Source organism: Mesitornis unicolor, unplaced genomic scaffold (assembly GCF_000695765.1).
Source record: "Mesitornis unicolor isolate BGI_N332 unplaced genomic scaffold, ASM69576v1 scaffold17313, whole genome shotgun sequence".
NCBI classification, from domain to species: Eukaryota; Metazoa; Chordata; class Aves; order Mesitornithiformes; family Mesitornithidae; genus Mesitornis; species Mesitornis unicolor.
In genome coordinates this window covers 33,273-52,836 of record NW_010174187.1, presented here as the reverse complement: position 1 = coordinate 52,836, position 19,564 = coordinate 33,273, and the positions used below count along the sequence as shown (strand labels likewise).

General features: G+C 36.8%; 1 protein-coding gene across 3 annotated transcripts in view; it reads right to left on the bottom strand.

Annotated features, from left to right (window-relative positions):
- Nucleotides 1–1,258: 1,258 nt before the first annotated feature.
- The window catches only part of DMXL2 (Dmx-like 2), a 43,606-nt gene continuing 25,300 nt past the window's right edge, over nt 1,259–19,564 (bottom strand). For 2 of the 3 annotated variants that reach the window (XM_010180973.1, XM_010180974.1), the window contains 19 exons: nt 18,695–18,886; nt 16,326–16,402; nt 15,573–15,700; nt 14,681–14,929; nt 12,917–13,098; nt 12,426–12,556; nt 11,564–11,649; nt 11,112–11,313; nt 9,965–10,082; nt 8,633–8,719; nt 8,431–8,552; nt 7,573–7,711; nt 6,917–6,977; nt 6,701–6,828; nt 5,247–5,324; nt 4,530–4,621; nt 3,886–3,938; nt 2,530–2,747; nt 1,259–1,505 (listed from right to left, as the gene is read on the bottom strand). In XM_010180973.1, the coding sequence (XP_010179275.1) occupies nt 1,296–1,505; nt 2,530–2,747; nt 3,886–3,938; nt 4,530–4,621; nt 5,247–5,324; nt 6,701–6,828; nt 6,917–6,977; nt 7,573–7,711; nt 8,431–8,552; nt 8,633–8,719; nt 9,965–10,082; nt 11,112–11,313; nt 11,564–11,649; nt 12,426–12,556; nt 12,917–13,098; nt 14,681–14,929; nt 15,573–15,700; nt 16,326–16,402; nt 18,695–18,886 (2,553 nt within the window). In that variant the 3' untranslated portion in view covers nt 1,259–1,295. Of the gene's footprint in view, nt 1,506–2,529; nt 2,748–3,885; nt 3,939–4,529; nt 4,622–5,246; nt 5,325–6,700; nt 6,829–6,916; nt 6,978–7,572; nt 7,712–8,430; nt 8,553–8,632; nt 8,720–9,964; nt 10,083–11,111; nt 11,314–11,563; nt 11,650–12,425; nt 12,557–12,916; nt 13,099–14,680; nt 14,930–15,572; nt 15,704–16,325; nt 16,403–18,694; nt 18,887–19,564 lie in introns of all 3 variants that reach the window. The other variant, XM_010180972.1, reaches the window with a different exon arrangement.

The window sequence follows — 19,564 nt, the reverse complement described above, 5'->3', positions numbered from 1 at the left end:
CTGGAATGGACTGTTCCATGAAATAAAAGTAATTTATTTAACTTACAAAGGGAAAACCAAACAATGACATTTACTCTTCTTTCTTCTCACGCTCCTTGTACTTCGCAGCCTGCAATTTAAAATCACCTTTGGAGAAAGGCGTCTTTTATTTCATTATATTTTACAATACGGCACAGACATCAAAATCTTCATTGGAGGAATAAGACAGTTTGTTAACATTTAAATACGCAGACATCCATTCCAGTCTCTTAAGAATGTGGTTTTTGTTTACAACAGAAAAATACATCTGACAACAGTAGCTAGTTATATTACAAGCAAACAATATTGAACTCTGCATAGTTTATACAAGATACTGTGGTAATAATTTAATTACCAGTTTTATCCACTATTTACTAGCTGGCCACATAAAGCCTGACATTCATCTGAAATGTGGCATTATATGTTCCATTGGTGTTCTCTTAACAGCTTCATTTAATGAAGTATTTTCTGGACAAGTGAATTTCAAAACTAAAAGCTGACTAGATTCGTGGATGTCTTCACTACAAACATTTAGTGCATACAATACATTCCTAAAGTAAAGGCAGGTGTCCAATAGAAAACAAAGCTCTCAGAAAGAAAGGAAAATACTGTGCAAATTAAAACCCACCACATTTAAAAATGTGTTGATGTGCAAGTTACAGTATCAACTGTGTATCAATACTTACTGGGGGGGGGGAATATCTCAGCATAAAATGATCCGTGTCTCACGGGACGTTCTTGATTGCACATGTTCCACGGCATTTGCATCCATTACACTTTCTTGTGAAAATCAAATATACCCCTGATTGAAACTAAACTATCTTACAATGAAAAGTTGTACACATGCTTCGGTTAGTGGGGAAAAACTGGAATAAAAATAAACCAGAATCTCATCAGAAATGCTTACTGCCTTGCAGAGCCACAGTGCTTGTTAAGTGACTGACAGCTGTCAGAATCTTCACAATACACTCACTAAATGCAGCTTGTGAGCTCGTGGGTCACTGAGCAAAAACCCCATCTCTGACTGACTGTACTGGCTTTGATTCTTTGCTTTTACAATACAGTGCATGCATTTCCACCCCCGTGATCTGTATGGGCACATTCAAAATATACCTGTTGTAGAAGTAATTTTTTGTTTAAAATCTTTTTCCCCATAATACTTAATGCTGCAGTAACTGCTTTGAAAGGAAACGACGTTTCCTTTCCACAGTGCATATAGCTGTGATTTTAGCTACTTAAAGGGGCATGATATAAAACCAGAATCAGCTCACATAACGCTACAGAATGTCAAAAATGCCTGAAGGTACATTGAAAGCATTGGGAAGAACCCTCATTTTCAGCGTGCCATCTGCTCCACAGGAGAAGATACGATTGCCTTGCACGGTTTCGATCTGGGTGACACCGGCACCAATATTTCTGAAAATGGACTGCTTAGCGTGTTCGTTTTTAAATGAATGAATTAAATTATAGCCCGTCAGTCTCCACACCTGTATCGAAAGACAGACAAATGACAAAAGATTAAAATTAGCATTTGTACTTTCCCCCCCTAATATTTCAGATTTCTGACTGTTCAAAACTCCGTTCAGCAAAGATAAAGGGTCTTTTTTGTTGTCTATTAGCAACACTGACAACAAGTCCAAGAGTCTGAAGAAGCTCTGATGAAGCATAAGCCCTATGTGAATGCAGAGCAGCTGGTTTCTCGGCAGGCTGAAGCTGCCCTGTGTTACCTGATCAGTAGTGTCCCAGCCAGCTTCTCCTCCCTTGAAAGCTGCAGACATGGACAGGTTGCATGTTTATCCAAGGACATGCTTTTCTGCTCGGTAAGCTGTATTGTTAATAAGCATGCAGTGGTAGCATGACTGGCTGAGCTGTTCTAAGTCACGAAGTAAGCAGAGGCGCCTGTTAAACAGTATGCAGTCCAGCTAAGAGGAGAGAAACTATTTCTCCTTCTCTTTACCATGGTCTTGTATTTCCTTCCTTTAGTATTCAGGAAATAAGCTCTTTAAAACAGGGACTGTATTTCCTGTGGCTGTATTTTCTTTCTTTCTTTTTGTTGTTTGTTTCTTACTACTGTGGCATCTCAGTAGCTGTCTGGGGCTACAGCACCAAGAGGAAAAAGCAGAACTTGGTGTTACAGAAACTTTACGCGGTGCTGAAGTTATTGAGCGCCCCCTGCACTGCAAAGAGAAACAGCCAAAGCAAAACCAGAACATTGTTAAGAGAAAAATAAAGCTCAGATTTCCGAATCATGCATTTTGCTTTATCCACTTAAAATTCAATCGCAGAACTTTAAAAAGGCTGTTTAATCTTTAGTGGGGAGCAAAACCTTCTTGCCTTAGAAGGGTATTTGCATTATAAACTTCTGGCAACCATCCTCTGTATCAAATGTCGGTTTGAGGTTTTGGGGTTTGGTTTTGTGTTTGGCTATTTGCAGCATGCTGATCGACGTATTTCAATACACTACTTCAGCTCAATGCTCTCCCACCCAACTCAGCTTCTCCGACACCTTACCTTCATGTTACCTTCTGCTGAGCCTGTAACAAAATAGTCCTCGGAAGGATCCAGGGCAAGGGCCTTGACAGCGGATTCGTGTGCTTGGAAGGTGTAAAGGATTTGCCTCTGTCTGATGTCAAAGATGCAGATATATCCCTTTCTACCTCCAGAAATTAGCAGTTGATGTTTAGGTGCATACTGAAGTACTGTGGCACCGTGATCGTGACAAGTGAAGGCTGAAGAAGGAGGATGTCAGAATTTAATAATTTGAAACCGTAAGTAGCTTTCAATCTTCAAATGCATTTCTTCTATAGATTGTTATCTGAATATTTTCTAACTTGGCAGATACATTCCTTCATATGGGCAGTGTCAGATCAGCTGACAGAGTTTGTTCTCGTAAGAGCTGTATCGATCTAATGCACAAGAAAGCATGATGTGCAGTCTAATTTATTTTAGAAAATGGATACATACCTACATTTCACAAATTGAGATAATGTAAAATTCACCAAATTCAATTAAATTCCTGAGCTCAATTAAATTTCTGAGCTAAGAAAACAGGATAGCTGAGCTAAAAATGTTAAATATTAATTACCTTATAGATATGTATTACTATATTCTAATTTCATCACCTATTTTTCATAGGAGCCCTGACACAATTCTTTAAAATGAGGCTGAACTGTGTAATCTGCTCATTTTAAGATATGAATCTCAGCATGCACCTATTGCTTATTCTAGTACTAAAGTTATTTGCAGATGTTTATGATGGTTGAAATTTTTAAAAACTCTTTTTAAAAGCTCTTTTAAAAACCCAGGATATGATATTTGGATTTGCGTGCATTTTTCATAGTGCAACATGTTTTTGCTTTAATTCGTTAAGTAAAGATGAAATTATTGAACTTGTGAATAGACACAAACATCTTTTTAAGAATCCAGACCAAGTGCTGAAAGACAAGGACAGCAGACAGGAGTTGCTTCTACTGTTATCTACAACTGTCTTTTCCTCTGTGCTTCGACAGAGTACTGGATGTATTAATGAAGACAGTGCCAGTTGAAGTGAACGCCTGCATGCACATAAGGGTTCAATAATGCAGCCTTAATTAGTCAGCTGTTAAATTCTTTTCAAGCCTGTGTTCCCATATTTCGGACTTCATTAACACTGCCACAAAGCCAGTTCTGCATATGACGTTCCTTTGTACATACTTTTCTAGTGCGACATCTAGATTAACATCGTGCTGGAGACTGTACAAGTTCTGGTGCATGCATTGGTGTGCAACACATCCAGTGCAAATCCTTCCTCTTGCCCCAGATGCACACACTTGCTACATTTCTGTAGTCAATAAGACGCAGAAGTTTAATTTTCATTGCAGTACTTACCATGTATAAGACTGTTACCAGAGGAAACCAAAGTGTCCCAGAGGCACACATTTCTGAGGGGGGAAAAAAAAATCGTGATGGCCTGTTGCTAAGTGGTTCCTGGGGTGACATGACTCAGAAAGCATTCACATTTCATGTCAAAGCCTAGGAGGCACAACTGAACAAGGAGCCCTTGACTCTCTGCAGTCACTGGAGAGCACAGGCAAAGAGTTGAGAGCTTTAGTTCTTTCTGTGCTCTTTTATGCTTCTTAGTGGAACTATACTTTCTACCTTTAAGATGTGTACCAATTGTAGGTTGTACCAAGAAACTGTAGAAGTTATTATTTTCGGAGAAAAAGAATTATCTTGACTTTGCTGAACGTATTTCTCCCCCAACAACAGCATTATGTCAAACTAATTGCATCTGGAATACACCTTGAAAAAAACCGGTTAACTGTTGACCATTCCTTGCAAAAACTAAATTTGGGAAACAAGTGACTGAAGGGATGATGTTCACAGCAATCATCTGGCAAGCTCAAGATGTAACAAAGCTTAGAACACTGAGCCTTAAAATGTCAGCCACACGTGAATGCACAAGAGCTAGCGAGTTAATGGAAATGAATAGGTAGCGTTGGTGAAGTTCCTCACTGTTTCTTTGAACACACCTGTTATCATTGGACTGTCCCGATGTAGCAACTAGACTTGAAGAGGTTATAAATGCAAAGTCACTTGTGGTTTTACTGTGGCACTGCCAACTCTATTGAAAACAAAACAAACACAAAAGACGCAATCTTACCAGTTGTAGTCTGCATCAAAAGTTACCATCAGTCTGATGCTACTGACAGCGTAACACAAGCAGATTTTTCAACAAAGTTTAAAAACTCATGGAAAATGCAGTTTGAAACCTCAGAGAATGGAGCAATGGATTAAAGATCCAGTATAAAATAAAAAGAAACCAAAATAAGTGAACTATAATCAAATCCACAATATAGTGTATTGTAATGGCCTAGGTTTCAAATTAATTATGGTCTTCATGTACTGTTAAGAAGCAGTGAAAACAATTGAAGAGTGTATTTTTACTAAGTCCTGAGGTCGTAAAGTCATTACTGTCAGCTCTGCTTTTCAGTTTAATCAATGCAGAAGTAGTATTTGTAATTACACTGCAGCTTCTGGTTCTTGTACAATTCGTTTTCCAAAGATCTATCAGTGAAAGTCTACAGTTGTTTTGATAAAGCATGCCAACTGAAAAGCAGCAAAATAAAAAATTATTGTAAGAGTGAAACTCTTATGCTCTTGGCCTGTCTGAAGTCTCAAAGACTTAACTTTCCTCTAGAAAAATAGTAATAAAAAAATGATAATAATAAAAGCATCTGTTTACTTACCAGATAGGGCTTGGGATTTGAGGTGGTTTGGTTTACTTGCCAAATACTTAGAAATCCTTCCCCATCAGCAACACCACACTACAAGGAATGAACCGCATATATTAGCATAATATACGGGTTATGAGATGTTGACTTCATGACAGTAAACAGCTGACTTCAGGAAAAAACTCACCTAAAACACCCAACCATTGCCTGAACATCAGCTATGAACAATGATAGTTGAGTTCAAAACTGGTTTAGAAGCCAAGTGAGTTCAGTGATGACTGTTTAATGATTATTTAATGACCGATGCTCTCCTACATACCTACACTTTTCTGGAAAGTGAAGCTCTTTAAGTGTGGAAGCTTATCTTTCAAAGCCTAACGTTGAATGCTGCACTTACAGACGCATCATTACTCCATGACTCTACTTGAAAATGTTTAATAAAGTAAGATGCATGACTGCATGGCATAAAAGCATGAAAAGAATGATGGTAGGACTGTACTATGTAATGAATGGTAAAATGACTGAGCTGTATTTGTTAACTAAACTGCATAACAATTAATACTGTGTATTCTACACGGCATATTCTAGACCTATAACAATTTTACAAAATGTTTTCTAGAAATATTAGAATTGTTTTTCTCCCTATGGTCAAGTTTCATGAGTCCTGCCTGAGTGACCTCCATGTGAAGCAGCAGGGACAACTTGTACATTTTAATTTTTACTTAAAATTGAATCCCATGTGACGTTAAGATTGCAGTATCTCCAAACATAATCCAAACACAGATTTTTTTTATTTTTTTTTAAAGAAGCTTAAATGAGATTTTATGCTACCTGAAAATAGGTATGCTGGGAGATACTTTATAATTCCAGCTGTTTCTAAATGTTGAGCTTTTGCCGTTTTATAGCTATATTACAGTCATGCCTAAACTCCTTTAATTCACTTTTTATGGCTTTTAACTATAATGAAGATAAATAGTTTGTCAGTAAAATGTGGATAAGACCTGCTAAAGTAACAGAATGGGCACCATGAAAAAATGAAGAAGTGGGTATTCCTTCCAGATTCTTTCTTTGTCCACTCTGTTTTCTGCATTTCATGTGCCTCAGAGTAATTTCTAGCTCTTTTGTACTCTTTCTACTCTCCCCTATACTGGCAAATACACTTACATTCTTCAACTAATAGGCTGTATTATAGAGATCTTCTAGGTAATGCATTCTGCCAAAACTGTATCTTGGCCAGAACACAAAGTGTGAAGCACTTCTTGAAGACCCAGATTGATACAAGTTTGCTTCTACAAAATAAGTAAGTTCAACATATTTTTTTAAATGTTTAATTTAAAAAGGTTGCCACGTGGAAACACAGATTTCAGAACAGTCGCCGGTTAAAACCGTTTTAGAAGTCACAGCACAACCAAATGTTTCCTTATGAATTAAAAAAAATAAAATAAATAAATCATAAAAGTTGTACTTACCTTATTGCCCTGGGAATTGAAGTACATTCTTGTAACCCTGGCGTTTCCAGCCTGCCGGAAGCATACCAGTTGCTGTGGCCTTGTCCACTCAAACATTCGAACGCTACCATCTTGTGCTCCTGTGAGATCTAAAATTAAAAGATGGATGTTCATTAATACTACAGGATTTTATAGAAAATAATCTACTCCGTACTAGTAAGAGCATGATCCACTTACAGTACTGATGGACTGGATGTGAAGCCATTCTCTTGACGTTATTCAGATTTCTTTTAATAAGCTTCATGTAAGACAAAAATTAAGATAATTTTGAAAAAAACCACACAAACACAGTCTTCAGTTTGGTTTATACTACTACATGCTGAGTGTCTCCCAGTTAAAAAAAAACCCTGTTAAGCTAATATTATTAGCCTCTAAATACGTTTAGTTGCAGTATAGTAATTAAAAGTCTGTTTATGACAGCTTTGTTAGACATGAAAGTTCAGACAGTGTTAATATTAACTTCTGTTATACAAAGAACTTAAGTACGTGCTGTGCATGCTTTTGATATTAATCCCAATGCAAGGATTTAGTTTTGGTTGGCTTGGTTTGTTTTGCTTTGTCCTCAGAAACTCCAAGTGCTTCCTCAAAGTACCCATTAAGAAAGAAAACAAATCTGATTGTCTAATTCTTTTTATATCACAATAATTTTATGCCATAATATATAAGAAAAGGCTTAGTTTGGCCACCTTTTTGGCCATGTCTTGGTCATTGTAGGCCTTCTATGTCACCGCTGAATTAACAGTATGATGACTAATGCAAACTAGGTCTCTCTCTACTAAATAATACTCTAAAAAAAGTGAGTCTCCTGAGCTGCATGCAGCAGAAGTACTTACCACACCAGCGCCAGTGCTGGTTTGACCACTGCCTAACCACGGCATAGATGCAGAGGGCTGTATCTGACTCACTCCAAAAGATGGTGCAGTCGACTGAGTTAGCGTTGTAGTAGAACCACGGAAGTCAATATCATCAGAACTGTAAAAGACCAGCAGTGTTCTGCTTTAAAGAAATGTTTCTTTGCTGCCAATGCTGTTTCCTTATCTCATTGTCAAGAGCCTGATGGCAGTGGGTAGAGGAAGTGATTGTAACAAGACTAGAAATTGATAATTCCTGCACTTACATTGTAGAAATGCCTTCTACATGCTCCAAAGCTACTGGTATTAGCCTCAACAGATGATCCTAACTGTGGTAAATAGATGCTGAAAATATAAGCTCTCTTGAGAAGTATATTGTCTTGAGAAGTATATTCCTGATCTATGTGTTAAAATGTGTATCTATTCTCTGCAATGGAGTGTGGTACAGGTGAGTGCTTGCCACAGCTGAAACGTTCACAGTTCTCAGCACCATAATGGAGGAGACAGTAATTCAGGCTGTTTGTTGCATGATACAGTGAGCAATACCTACCACAACTGGCCTCAACACTGCCGTGATGAAACTGCAGTGTTCTTAACGTAGCACTTCCTTTAGTAGCTTATACACCATGGGTGCCCAAAATACTCAAACCCTTTGTTTCACCATGTATATAACAAAGACAGTAATAGTCTTTTGCCTCTCCTCACTCCTTTGTAAAGCAATCTGAAACCTGCTGAAGAGGAGTAATTAACATTTTTTGGTATGATCCACTTGCACTTACACAGGTATTATAAATGCAGCCTCACAGTAAAACAATACTCTTAATCAAGAAACAATCCTACCTTTTAGACTCTCTGTCATATTCTTCCCCAATCCATATAAACGACTGAGCAGCCAGCAGAGCTGAAATATCAAGTTCTTGAACATCATGTGTAGATGCCAAAACAATTTCGTTGCTGTTTGCCTATGCAGCACAAATAGAAAATTTATCCTAACTAGAAGTAAGATGTTTTTATGGCACTTACTGTAGTATTTGAGGCTTACCTTATTAACTGCAAATGCCATTATCATATCTGATTCTTTGTGAATTATTTTTGCTTTTCCTCCAGGGTAGCCAAGATCTGCTTCAACCTACAAAACATTTTTAGCAAATTTCTGTTAGCATGAAAATCTGTTTTGTAGTGATACACTGACTGCAAAAATCTATACAGAAATCATGCAAGAAAAGTTCAGTGGCCTCAGCATTGTTTAGGAAGCTCAACTTTAGACTTCTCATACTCTTTGGTGCTCTAGAGTTACATTTGCGTGTAAGGAACACAAAGTTGTGTGTGCAACGCTATTTACAAGGTGTTCACTCATCCCGATTATCAGGACATCCAAAGTTAATTCACTGATTAAAGGCCTGCCACACAGACTACACAGAACATACAGCTTCTGTTAGTCACGTCAGAGAAAGAAAAGCCAGTTCCACAGAACTTTTAAGAATGTGCTAGAGGTTTGGGAGAAGGGATACTACCTTGTTTTTGTGATCTTCTGCTACGCAGTTTTGTTTGACCTGCTCCACACGATCTTCTACAGACTACATAACATCACACAGTCACAAACACAAAACACATGCACAAACAAATATAAAAAAAGAATGAAACATTCCAAACTAGATTTTAAAGGCCACTCTGTCAGTAAATGATGACAAATGTATTTTTTACTTTTTATAAAAGGCACAGAAACTAAGACAGGAATCTAAACAAACTCACTTAAAATGTAATGCCTCCTAGATGAACACAAAATGTATGATATAGTAAATAAATGGAGGAGTAATACACACACAAACTCCATACTTACAGGAATTCTTAAAGATACTAAATAGTACTCTTATTTCCCATGGTACTTAATCGCTGGTTTAAATTTTCAGGTACAACTCATTACAGTTGTAACCAGTTCAATTCGTCAAGCCCCATATTATATATTACTATATAATATTACTTTTATATGTATATATTACTCATGCATATATACATATACACAAAGTAATAGCTCATTTAAATTTCTTTTTTAATATGACACAAAAAATATTATATGAATACTCAAATTTATGTGCTTATTACCCTTATTGCAAAAGTTCTGTATCTTCATTAGGACCGTTACTCAAATATATAAGGGAGAGGTGAGGTAAGTCTTGTCTAAAAATATTGGTTCAGTTGATATTTCAATAAGCAACATGACAGTCATGTTGAATTTTAAAAAATCCAAACACTGTTCAGTGAAGGAAACTGAAATGCCAATGGAAAAATGGAAAGAAAAATTTAAAAGAAATACTGAAGGGACTGAGGAACAGTTATAACTGAGCTTCAAAAAACCATTACATCCTCTGTTTACCTCACTTTGCTTTCTTTTCTTTGTGAATATGTATCTTATGAAAGTCTCCTGAAGAAGTTCTTGCTTCACAAGAAAATGCCAGAGCCTTTTTGCTGGAAGAGCTGAATAATCCTTTGACCTGGATGACACCCAAAGAAGGAAAAAGCTGCAATGTAATTGAAGGTGGGAGAAAAAAAAATCTAAAGCAAGACTCTGTGAATGATTTGAGATGAAATTCCAATTTCAAGGAAAAAAAACCAAACCACCAAAGTTTAAGTTCAAATTTGTTCAAGGCAAATATCAGACATTTTTTCTTGCTTTCTTTTTTTTTCCATAGTAACTTAATGTGCATTGACTTCCTAGTACTAGAGCTTAATCTGCTGATTTTTAAGTCTTTATTTGCACTCCACTAAAACTGCTTTTTATATTGAAATTATGCTGGCCCTGCAGAATTCCCTTACATGTTTCTTTCAGTACTCAAAAGAGCTCTCATACATTTAGCTCATGTATGAGCCAAATAAAATTCAGTGCCTCAGATTTTAGAACAAATATTTCTAAATAAGCAGTGCATGTTTTTAAGAAGATTTTAATATTTTATAGCAGTATCAACCATGCAAATCCAAAGTCATATATTGTAAGCAAGCCTGAAGTTGTATACTGAGAAAAGCAAGCTATTTTTGAGTTGAAAACATGGTTCGTTATCTGCATTTAAAGATACCTGCATGCATGACATTGGTCTAAACACAGGACTGGCTTTACAAGGCCCGTACTACAACTTTCTTTCCTCCTCCTCCTGACATCTGCATGTATTCTAGAACTCTCTTCTTTCATTGCTGAGGTAGGGTGGGAGACAGCTGCTACTGGAGGAACAATAAAAGAGGTTGAATAGGGTCTTCCCAGCAGCAGCCATTGCCCCTGATTTGTAGTCCTCCAAGCTCTGCTCTTTCCTCCTTATTTTCCTTTCTTGCTGCAGTTGTGAAAGGTGCAGCAGAATAAGTAAAGGCTGCTGCAGGAGACAGCTGCATAAGAAGGAACAAAGGGACATGGGAAAGTGGTTTCTGTAAAGCATTGGCTAGAACTAAGATCTAGACATCTTCATTTGGCTGTTTAACTCCTTAGTATTTCTATGATCAAAGAATGTGTTGTTGCTAGGAAATAAGAGACTTACTTGAACGGTGTGTTTTCAGGTTCAAGCATTGCTTTGTTGCGAAGAATAGCTGGTCCTGCACCTATGCCAAGGTCGCTAGGATAAGTATTGATGTAGTTTGGTGGTGGGCCTTCAAACTGGTCCATCCTGTCTTGAAGAATCTGTTCCCAGTGTTCTAAGTTTTTTATTACGGCAATGCCCAATGGTGATGTTACAGGGAGATCTAAACAGAAAGATGAAGACAGGAAGGCTTAGAGAAAAAAATCATGTAAGTTACAGTGTGTGTAACCCCCAACCCCCCATCCCGAACAATACAACCACCCTCCAAAAAAAAAACTTCAAAGGAAATGTACTTGTTAGCAATTGTAAAAAAGAATTTATTATTTAAATTTAAAAATGAAAATTAAAAGGCAAAGTCTGACAGAAAGCCCACTTATACTGAAAACTAAAATGTAAAGCAGAATTTAACATACCAGTGAATTCCAGACCAGCAATGGGAAAGAAGTTCTTCACATTGTGCAGAACTAATTTTACCATTGTCAGATGCAGAAGAGCCCAGCTGTATAAAAAGAATGGTTAATTGTGTTAAACCAACATTAACACAGTTATCTGCAGAACATTTTTCTCCTTCTACTAAATGCACAGATCAGAAAAACAGTGTAGGTGGCTTACTGAGCTTTACCAGACTTGTAGAGAAATGCATCAACTACGCAACCTAAGGGTGCCTCTGAGGGCACCTTGCTGGAACAGACAGCATCTGCTCTCTTACAAACCCCAGGCTACTGTACTCTTCCCCAAGATAACAGTGTCCGTGTGTGAGCCTCTGCAAGACTGAGAATTGAGAGTCCACTGAAACACATCCTGAAATTCTCTATGAAATCACGATGAATACAGACAAGACATTACTTCAGTTTGGCATTCACAGCATTCATTTAAGCATGTTAAGTCTCTCAAAAATTAAAGATCATGCTTAAATCAGTAGTCAAAAGCATCTAGAGCTGGCAGTGTGGTACCTCATCTTCCTTCTGGTTTAAAAATGAGGATGAGGGTTTTTCATTTGTTTTTTCTCCTTCCTCATAAATGCAAACCACACAGCTTTCACTTCCTAATCCTGGTTATTTAGTCAAGTAAACGGGAAACTGTTACTGTGATGAGAATTTGTCACTTCTGTAATCCTATTGCCACAGATAAGTCTATAAGATAAGTCTAGCTGCATTACTAACATGGTCTGACTTGGACTGGAGGGTGCAGAGGACCTGTACTTTCTTTAATTTGAAAGAAAAGATAAGCCCATGACATCATTAATTATTCTAAAATTGTGGAACTTCTGCTAACCTGTAGGAATTGGCGTCTTTGTGTTCCTGAATCTGTACATCAGAGAGGAAAGCATCATCCTCTTCCTCATCGCTGTGAACGCTCTCATCGGAATCGTATATAACACCGCTGTCTGATAAAGGAAGAAATGGCTGCGATGCAAAAGAAAAGTCTGCTGTAAAAGCAATGTTCTGATCTCTTAATACTCAGCTCTTACTTTAGTTATTGCTGTCATAAAGTTTAAATGACAACAACTTCACCTATAACTAAGTTTCCCTAAAACATAAACAAGTATCGAGGGGAAAAGTGTCAACCTCTCTTATTGGCAAGAGACTTCTTTTGAAAGTTAAGTAATAGACTTGTAGGCTCGTCATCTTTAATGATGAGGATAATATTCTGCAGCTTACTATGAAGAGCACTCAACATTTTCATGTTATTTTTGTCATTTAAAGCTTAACAGAGAAGGAAAAACGCTTCCGTGAACTGTGATTTCTATTTTCCAGTTAAATTACCTTTGCCATAAAATAGTCCCACATGCTGAGCTCTGGAGGGATAAACTTTTCTTTGTAAGAGGGTCTTTCTGCAGGTACAGGTGGTGGCACGGTGCTATCCTTTACTGGTCTTCCTGGTACTAGCATTCTCATATTAAACCGGCGACGATGTTTATCCATCTCCTCTGATGGAAGAGGTGGTGCTAAATTCAGGTGGTTCAAAAAGCTGATATTAATATTGCATCTTTAGGAATGACTCTATTTTGTAAGTGAAGCAACTAAACCCATTGTTATTAGTACTAATTTCTACTGATTCAGAAATCAAAGCCAGCCTAAATAAAGTAAGTGTAATCGTATGAGGAGGTCACTTGTTTAATTCATTGTAACTGTGGAATTTATACATTGGATATATAATGACAAATACATATTACTGGGATTAAGTGCTCGGAGGATGTAGCTCTTAAGTAAAAAGCTTTTACCTTAAAAATTTTTTAAGATGCAAATTAAGAAATTTTATTAAGAAATAAAAGCGATATATAAAATGTCACTAAATTGTAAGCTTATATTAAAAATATAAGCTAAGGAACTCTTAAGATAGCCACAAAAATTCGAATAGAGAGATGGGCTTTTTGACAACTGACCTATATTTTAAGGTGTTATGAATTAAAATGTCTTAATGGTTATCAAATTATTTATGTGGAAGTTGTTTTTCCAATTTTTTTTTTCATGTGGAATTTGTTTTTTATTGGCTAGGCAGTGTTGAAGATCACACTTACTTTATTACAAACGAGCTAAATATTTCAAACTCCTTTTTTAAAGCCACTACTAACATTCATCTACACTGCAAGGTTTTACAAACCTTCATTACCATCCTCTGAAACATCAGAAGCTGTAGCAGCTTGTAGGTTAAAGGAAAACAGAATACATCTCAAATGAAGACATGACTTCAGATAAAGTTACTCATATTAACATCTGAAAATAGCTGCCCTAAATGAATTGAAGTTATTCCATGAATGACAAGTATCTGTTGTGCATACTTATAATGGTGCATTGCTTTACTACTGTTTTGGTTTGTATTTCAGATATGGAACATCTAAGTTTTGCATAAGTTTCAAGCCTGTTGTTCTGAAAGTCTGTGTGACACGGTTTGCCGTATTGTCTGATCTGTAACAAGGGGTTGTATTTGCCTTTGTCTCCAGAGCCTGAATTCAGTCTCCACTTTTGCTTTTCCTGATGCAGTGCGTTAAGACGTGCTCATCTGCCACTGCAAAAATCCTAGTTTTAGTTGGAGCTTACATGTACAGCAATTATTTTTGAAGTTGATATTTCTTCTCTGTGGTCTTGTGCAAGGTGAAATCATATCTTGCACCAGAAATGGGTTTCAGAAATACTGTTTGCCGGTTACTGCAGTCTTTAAACAATAACACTCATCTTGTAGAAAACTGTAGGTACTAACGCTGACTTACACCATCTGTTTTTTGCCTGAGAAATAATGACTGAAAGTCCTGAAAAGTGTTACAAGTAAGCATCATATAGTAATATTAGCAATATAATAACTGTACAGTTTTTATGACAAATTTAAAATATGCTGGGTGCTATTACAAAGGACAACTGCAAGACTAATATTTTTTCTGCTTTTTAACTACTCTAACAGTTTTCTTGTCAGTAGATACTTAAATTCTGCTTGCTTGGTTTTTGCCTTTAAAAGGAAGGAAATTTCTCCTGCTAGGTTACTCAAAGGTATAAAACGCAAATCATTGGTATGAGTTCTAGAGAACAACGTACCTGGGATATTTTCTGACTGCCTTCGAGGTTTTACAAGAAGTTTCACTCCTCCACCAAAAACAGCAGCCCACATTCGACTGTTCAAAGGATGGGCCGCTAGTCGAAATAATTCATTACATGAATGTGTTGCTAGAGCGTGTATGAGGAGACTCAGGTAGACAGCTACAACAGCTTCACAAAGTAGGATGTTTAACTTTGGTTGATCTTCGTCCTGAGCTGAACTTAAGAGATTTATAAGTGAACTCACACCTGCAAAGAGAAAAGAGGAAAAGTTCTATGTTAAATGAGTACAAATGGAAAGAGAAACGTTTCACCTCTACACTTTATGTTAAACATGTACTAATAGCCACATGATACACTTACTCAGATGAAACAGACCATTAATATTTTTCTTAAAATCAAAGAACAAAATCTAAAACAGCCTGGTTTTGTCTGGGACTTCTGCACTTCTCTGCAAATACCGTGGGCAGTTCAGCTTGCCTAGGAAAATCCTGCTCTGTTTCTACAGTTGACCTCAGAATACCACATTTATGCTTGTACATGGGGAGTAGTTGTTTTGATTGCTAAACCAACTGAAGCGTAGCTGTAAGACAGTGCTAACAGAAATAGCTTTGTCATGGGTTGAGGCAGACTGGAGGAAAACATTTTAGGATGACAAATTATCAACTCATTGAGTTTATCCTAAAGATTGTGGTTTCTTCTTCAAGCAAGGAGTTTGACATACAGAAAGTTTATTCTTATTAGGTATGTGAAAAAGTTAAAGGCTGTTATTAATTTCAGAACTAAGTCAGAAACACTTATCCATCACTGATCATCATTTTATCTATCATATTACAGGACAGGGAGATAATTTTCAGATGTGATGCTAAAAGTAACCTCGTTTTTATCTCACCAGGCCACTGAGCAGGAGAGGAGTTTGGAGTCGCATGCTCTTCAATGCTTTCTGTCCTCAGTCTGCGCCGATCACTCAAAAGCAGTCCTTGATAAACCATTCCTGTAAACTGATTCGCTTCTGTTTGACTGCTAAACACAAATGATTGATTTTCTCATGAGAACGTACTTTAGAATATTTTTGTAATAAAGTATAGTCTATTTAGACATGCATCTAATTTTAATCAGAAAATGCAATGTTTAAAATTCTACAGGACTAAGTCAAGACCTTTATAATTTCATGCTATACAAAGTACATTTTTTTATTAAGGCTTGAAATGTTTCCATGCGGCATTATCAATTTTTTGAAAATTTAATAATATATTTGTTATGAAGAATATTTGGTAATGTTTTTTTACAGCATTCTCTTCCAGTTCCACTTTGGAATATAAACTGCCTGAAACACGACTTCACTTAGACTCAAACGTTGCCCCTGCACCCTTATTCAGCAATGAACGTGCAGTGGAAAACAGCATTCAAATATTTTCCAGAAGTGTCCCAAGTGACAGCAACACCAGATTTTCCTGTTATTTATTGAAACAAATCTGAGCGATTGGTGTTACTTTATCTGTGTAAAACTGATCTGGCATGTTAAAGATCTCTAGCCGTACACAGATAATTGATCCCTTTTTTAGACACATGCATAAAGAATTTCCATTTTGGATACACAAAGTATGCTTGAGAAGTAGGACTGTAAGAAACCTTCCACTTTTACCTGTAACTGTGGCTGTCACATAGTGCTTGATAAATGGATGCAGAAAGGGAAGCTGCTAAAGAATGAAGTGTGTATACCTAAAATTAAAAAAAAAGGCAAAAGCTCTACACAAGTTATATTTAAAAGGTGAGTAAACTACAATTCTTTCTAAACAGCACTGGAAACATGTTAGGCAGAAATGTCCCAGTTTGAAATCAAGTGGAGGAAGTAGGACCTGAATGTTACTTTAAATTTACCACACAGTACTTTGAAGATCACGACTGTTTGTTCAAGATCGTTTGACTGCCGTCAGAACCTTCTAAGATAACGTCAAGGTAATTAACTACATTGTAATAGATTGGGTTGGCCAAAAAGTAATGGTGGGGTTTTTTAACAGATGGACATCTTAATTTAAAACTGCAAATTCGTTATGAAACCTGGCAGCTGACAGTTCAAGCTTGTTTTAGAAAAAGAAAGTGCACACTGTAGTTAACAATTACTTACTTGGTGTTGATTTCAAAATGGAAAAAATCAAAAGGAACATTTTAATAAGATTTTGCTGTATTACTTCAAAAACTAGGAAATGCTGTGCAAGCTCAGAAAAAGTTATGCTATGTGTAAGGTGCCAACAGCAGTGTTAGAATTGATGTGCCAAATTTTGGTCTGGAGATTTTGATGTTCAAGATGCACCATGGTCAGGAAGGCCAATCCAATTTGATAACGACAAAATACAGGTACTGATCGACTCCCGTTGGCATTTTATGATAATCTTAACGTATCGAAATCAAGCACTGAAAACCATAAAACAATGGTGTGCTCCATTCTGTACAAAACACCTTGAACGGTGAGACCTTCACTGCTGATGAGGATATCAAATTGTTCTTGGAACTGGTTGTTGCCGAAAAGGATAAGAACTTTTTTTGAGTGTGGAATCATGAAGCTGCCTGAAAGATGGCAAAAGGTGATTGAACACAATGGACATTATATCGTTTAATAAAGTTTTTGTTTCCCATGAAAACTTCACCTTTCATTTGCCTAGGAAAAACTGCAGTTACCTCTTGGTCAATCCAATAGAACTGCCGCAATGAATGCGTATACGGGAGGTGATCAAGCATGTCCTGTGCGTAATGAATTTGATAGAATAGTTCCTGGAAGACTTAATATAGAACATTGCAGTTCAGTGGCACAGTAGTTGCTCAGTATAGATAAAATACAAAAGTTTGTGTAATTAGTGTATGACTGTTTTATCTATAATCTCTTTTTTATCTCATTTATGTGCTTATAAATTTTCAGAGGTCTCCAGGACTCCGTTGTTGCCTCACAATGCAACAGAAACACCCCAGTGTTTCTCCAGAAATGCAAGGATTTCTTGGAAAGTCCAATGAAATCCACAGCGTGAGGAAAACGGTACTGTCAAACCGTTAAAAAGGTAAACTTTTTAAAATACACCCTGTGTTTATTTCCATCTTGTCCTACTATCTATCCATTTATCAAATGCTAGACTTTAGATTAAAGCTGTGGATTATCTAAATAGTTGTTTTGCTGTTCGGAAGTGTCAGCTCTTCTTTCTAAATTCTCTTTTAAAAGAAAATGCATGTGAACTGTGAGTTTTAGAGTGAGAAAGATGCCGTCTGTAGCATAATACAGGATGGAGAAGGAGTCAACTGATGTAAGAGAGAAAATGAGATGTAAATGAGCTTGGGTTATTAACTGCCTTGCAGTTTCCTAATGTTTTCCTACTTTCAATTAGTCAGTAGAAATTAAAATTAATTTAATGAATATGAATGCTGATCTAAATGTACAAAATAATTATTTAGCTTCTTACATTATAATTAACTGTGTCATAGTCTGAGGCTCTTTGGCTTTTTTCCCCTCTATTTGCTGAATCTGAACAAATGTATTCACCCCAGAGGATGGAGTCAGAGAAAGTAATTCACCACAATTCCTTAAAAACCAGTGCACTTGAGGAAATTCACGCTAGAGTCAAGTTTATAATACCTATATTAATGGAAGGTTGTCACATAACTTAGTCTCCCATCTCCACTTTCATTAGTCTCCCTACAGGATTTGACCAGAATGATGATAAGTAGTTAACTTACATGATGGTGTTGGTTTAAGAGCCAAAAATTCAGTGTTTTAGTGAACATTCACATTTGGAATAGTTTCTTGAGAGTGACCAAAATAGGGATGAAAGCAAACTAGTCGGATTCAAGGAGATGTCAGAAAGCAGGTAGTTAACAAGCATTTTCAGATCACCAGACTGAAGGGAGAAGGTCAATACTGTGACAGTGAGTGCTGAGAAGTTAACTCAAACACCTCGGTTTAGTTTTGCACGCTCACTCCCCGTTTTATAAAAACTCATTTAGCATTTCCTGAAAGCTTTTCATTACCTTGACATCTTCAACATTAGGATGCGGTGGTGATTTCATCTGCACAATAGTGTAAAGAATATCGTGGATGTGGTTGTTTAAATACAGCACCGGATTAGCTATCACAGTTTTTGTGGACGCTATGCTTGCAGAAAGCAACGGGAGTGTTGTGGGTAAAGGAAGTGGAGACTGAAGTTGTTTTACAGTAGTTTCCTGTTTAAAAGAAAAGATTGTATTTAAAATTATTGCTTTGAGAATAAAAAGTGGAAAAATAAAATCATGTTACATCTCAAATAATTTTCCAGCGTTATTTACCCCCTTCCACTGCTGTCTGGTCTGTACAGACAAGACCTTACTGTGATCTCAAAAGGCAGCTCTTATTTACTGCAATATCATGGATCTGATGTGACAGCCAAGTTTGCTGGAACAAACTACTTTCCTGTAGCTTATTAGGAAGTGTTGGGATTATCTCATCAGAAACACGAGCTAAAAATGCATTTGCAGTAGCATGAGTTGCCATAATACTCACTGGTCTGAGTTTAGTAACAGAAGTTAAATTTGCATTAATCTGAGTTTCTCAAGTGGAAATAACTAGAATTTTTTGAATTCTTAAAAGTATGAGCTAATCCCAGTACCTCCAAAACAGTTGTCTACTGCTCCTATTTGAAATGGGAGAAATCTAGGACTAGAGCAAGTTAAATGACAGTATCAGATTATCCGCTGTAGCTCAAGTGAGTCATTAATGTTTGCAGGAAAATACCTCTTTTTTTGTATGAAATATACGTAGTAAATGCTATAACATAGTAAAAGGGAGCACTACCCTGACCTGGTATTATTTGTTGAGTCTTGCAGCTAAGATTTCATTCCTTGTAGCTCCCTTCCATGATTTGC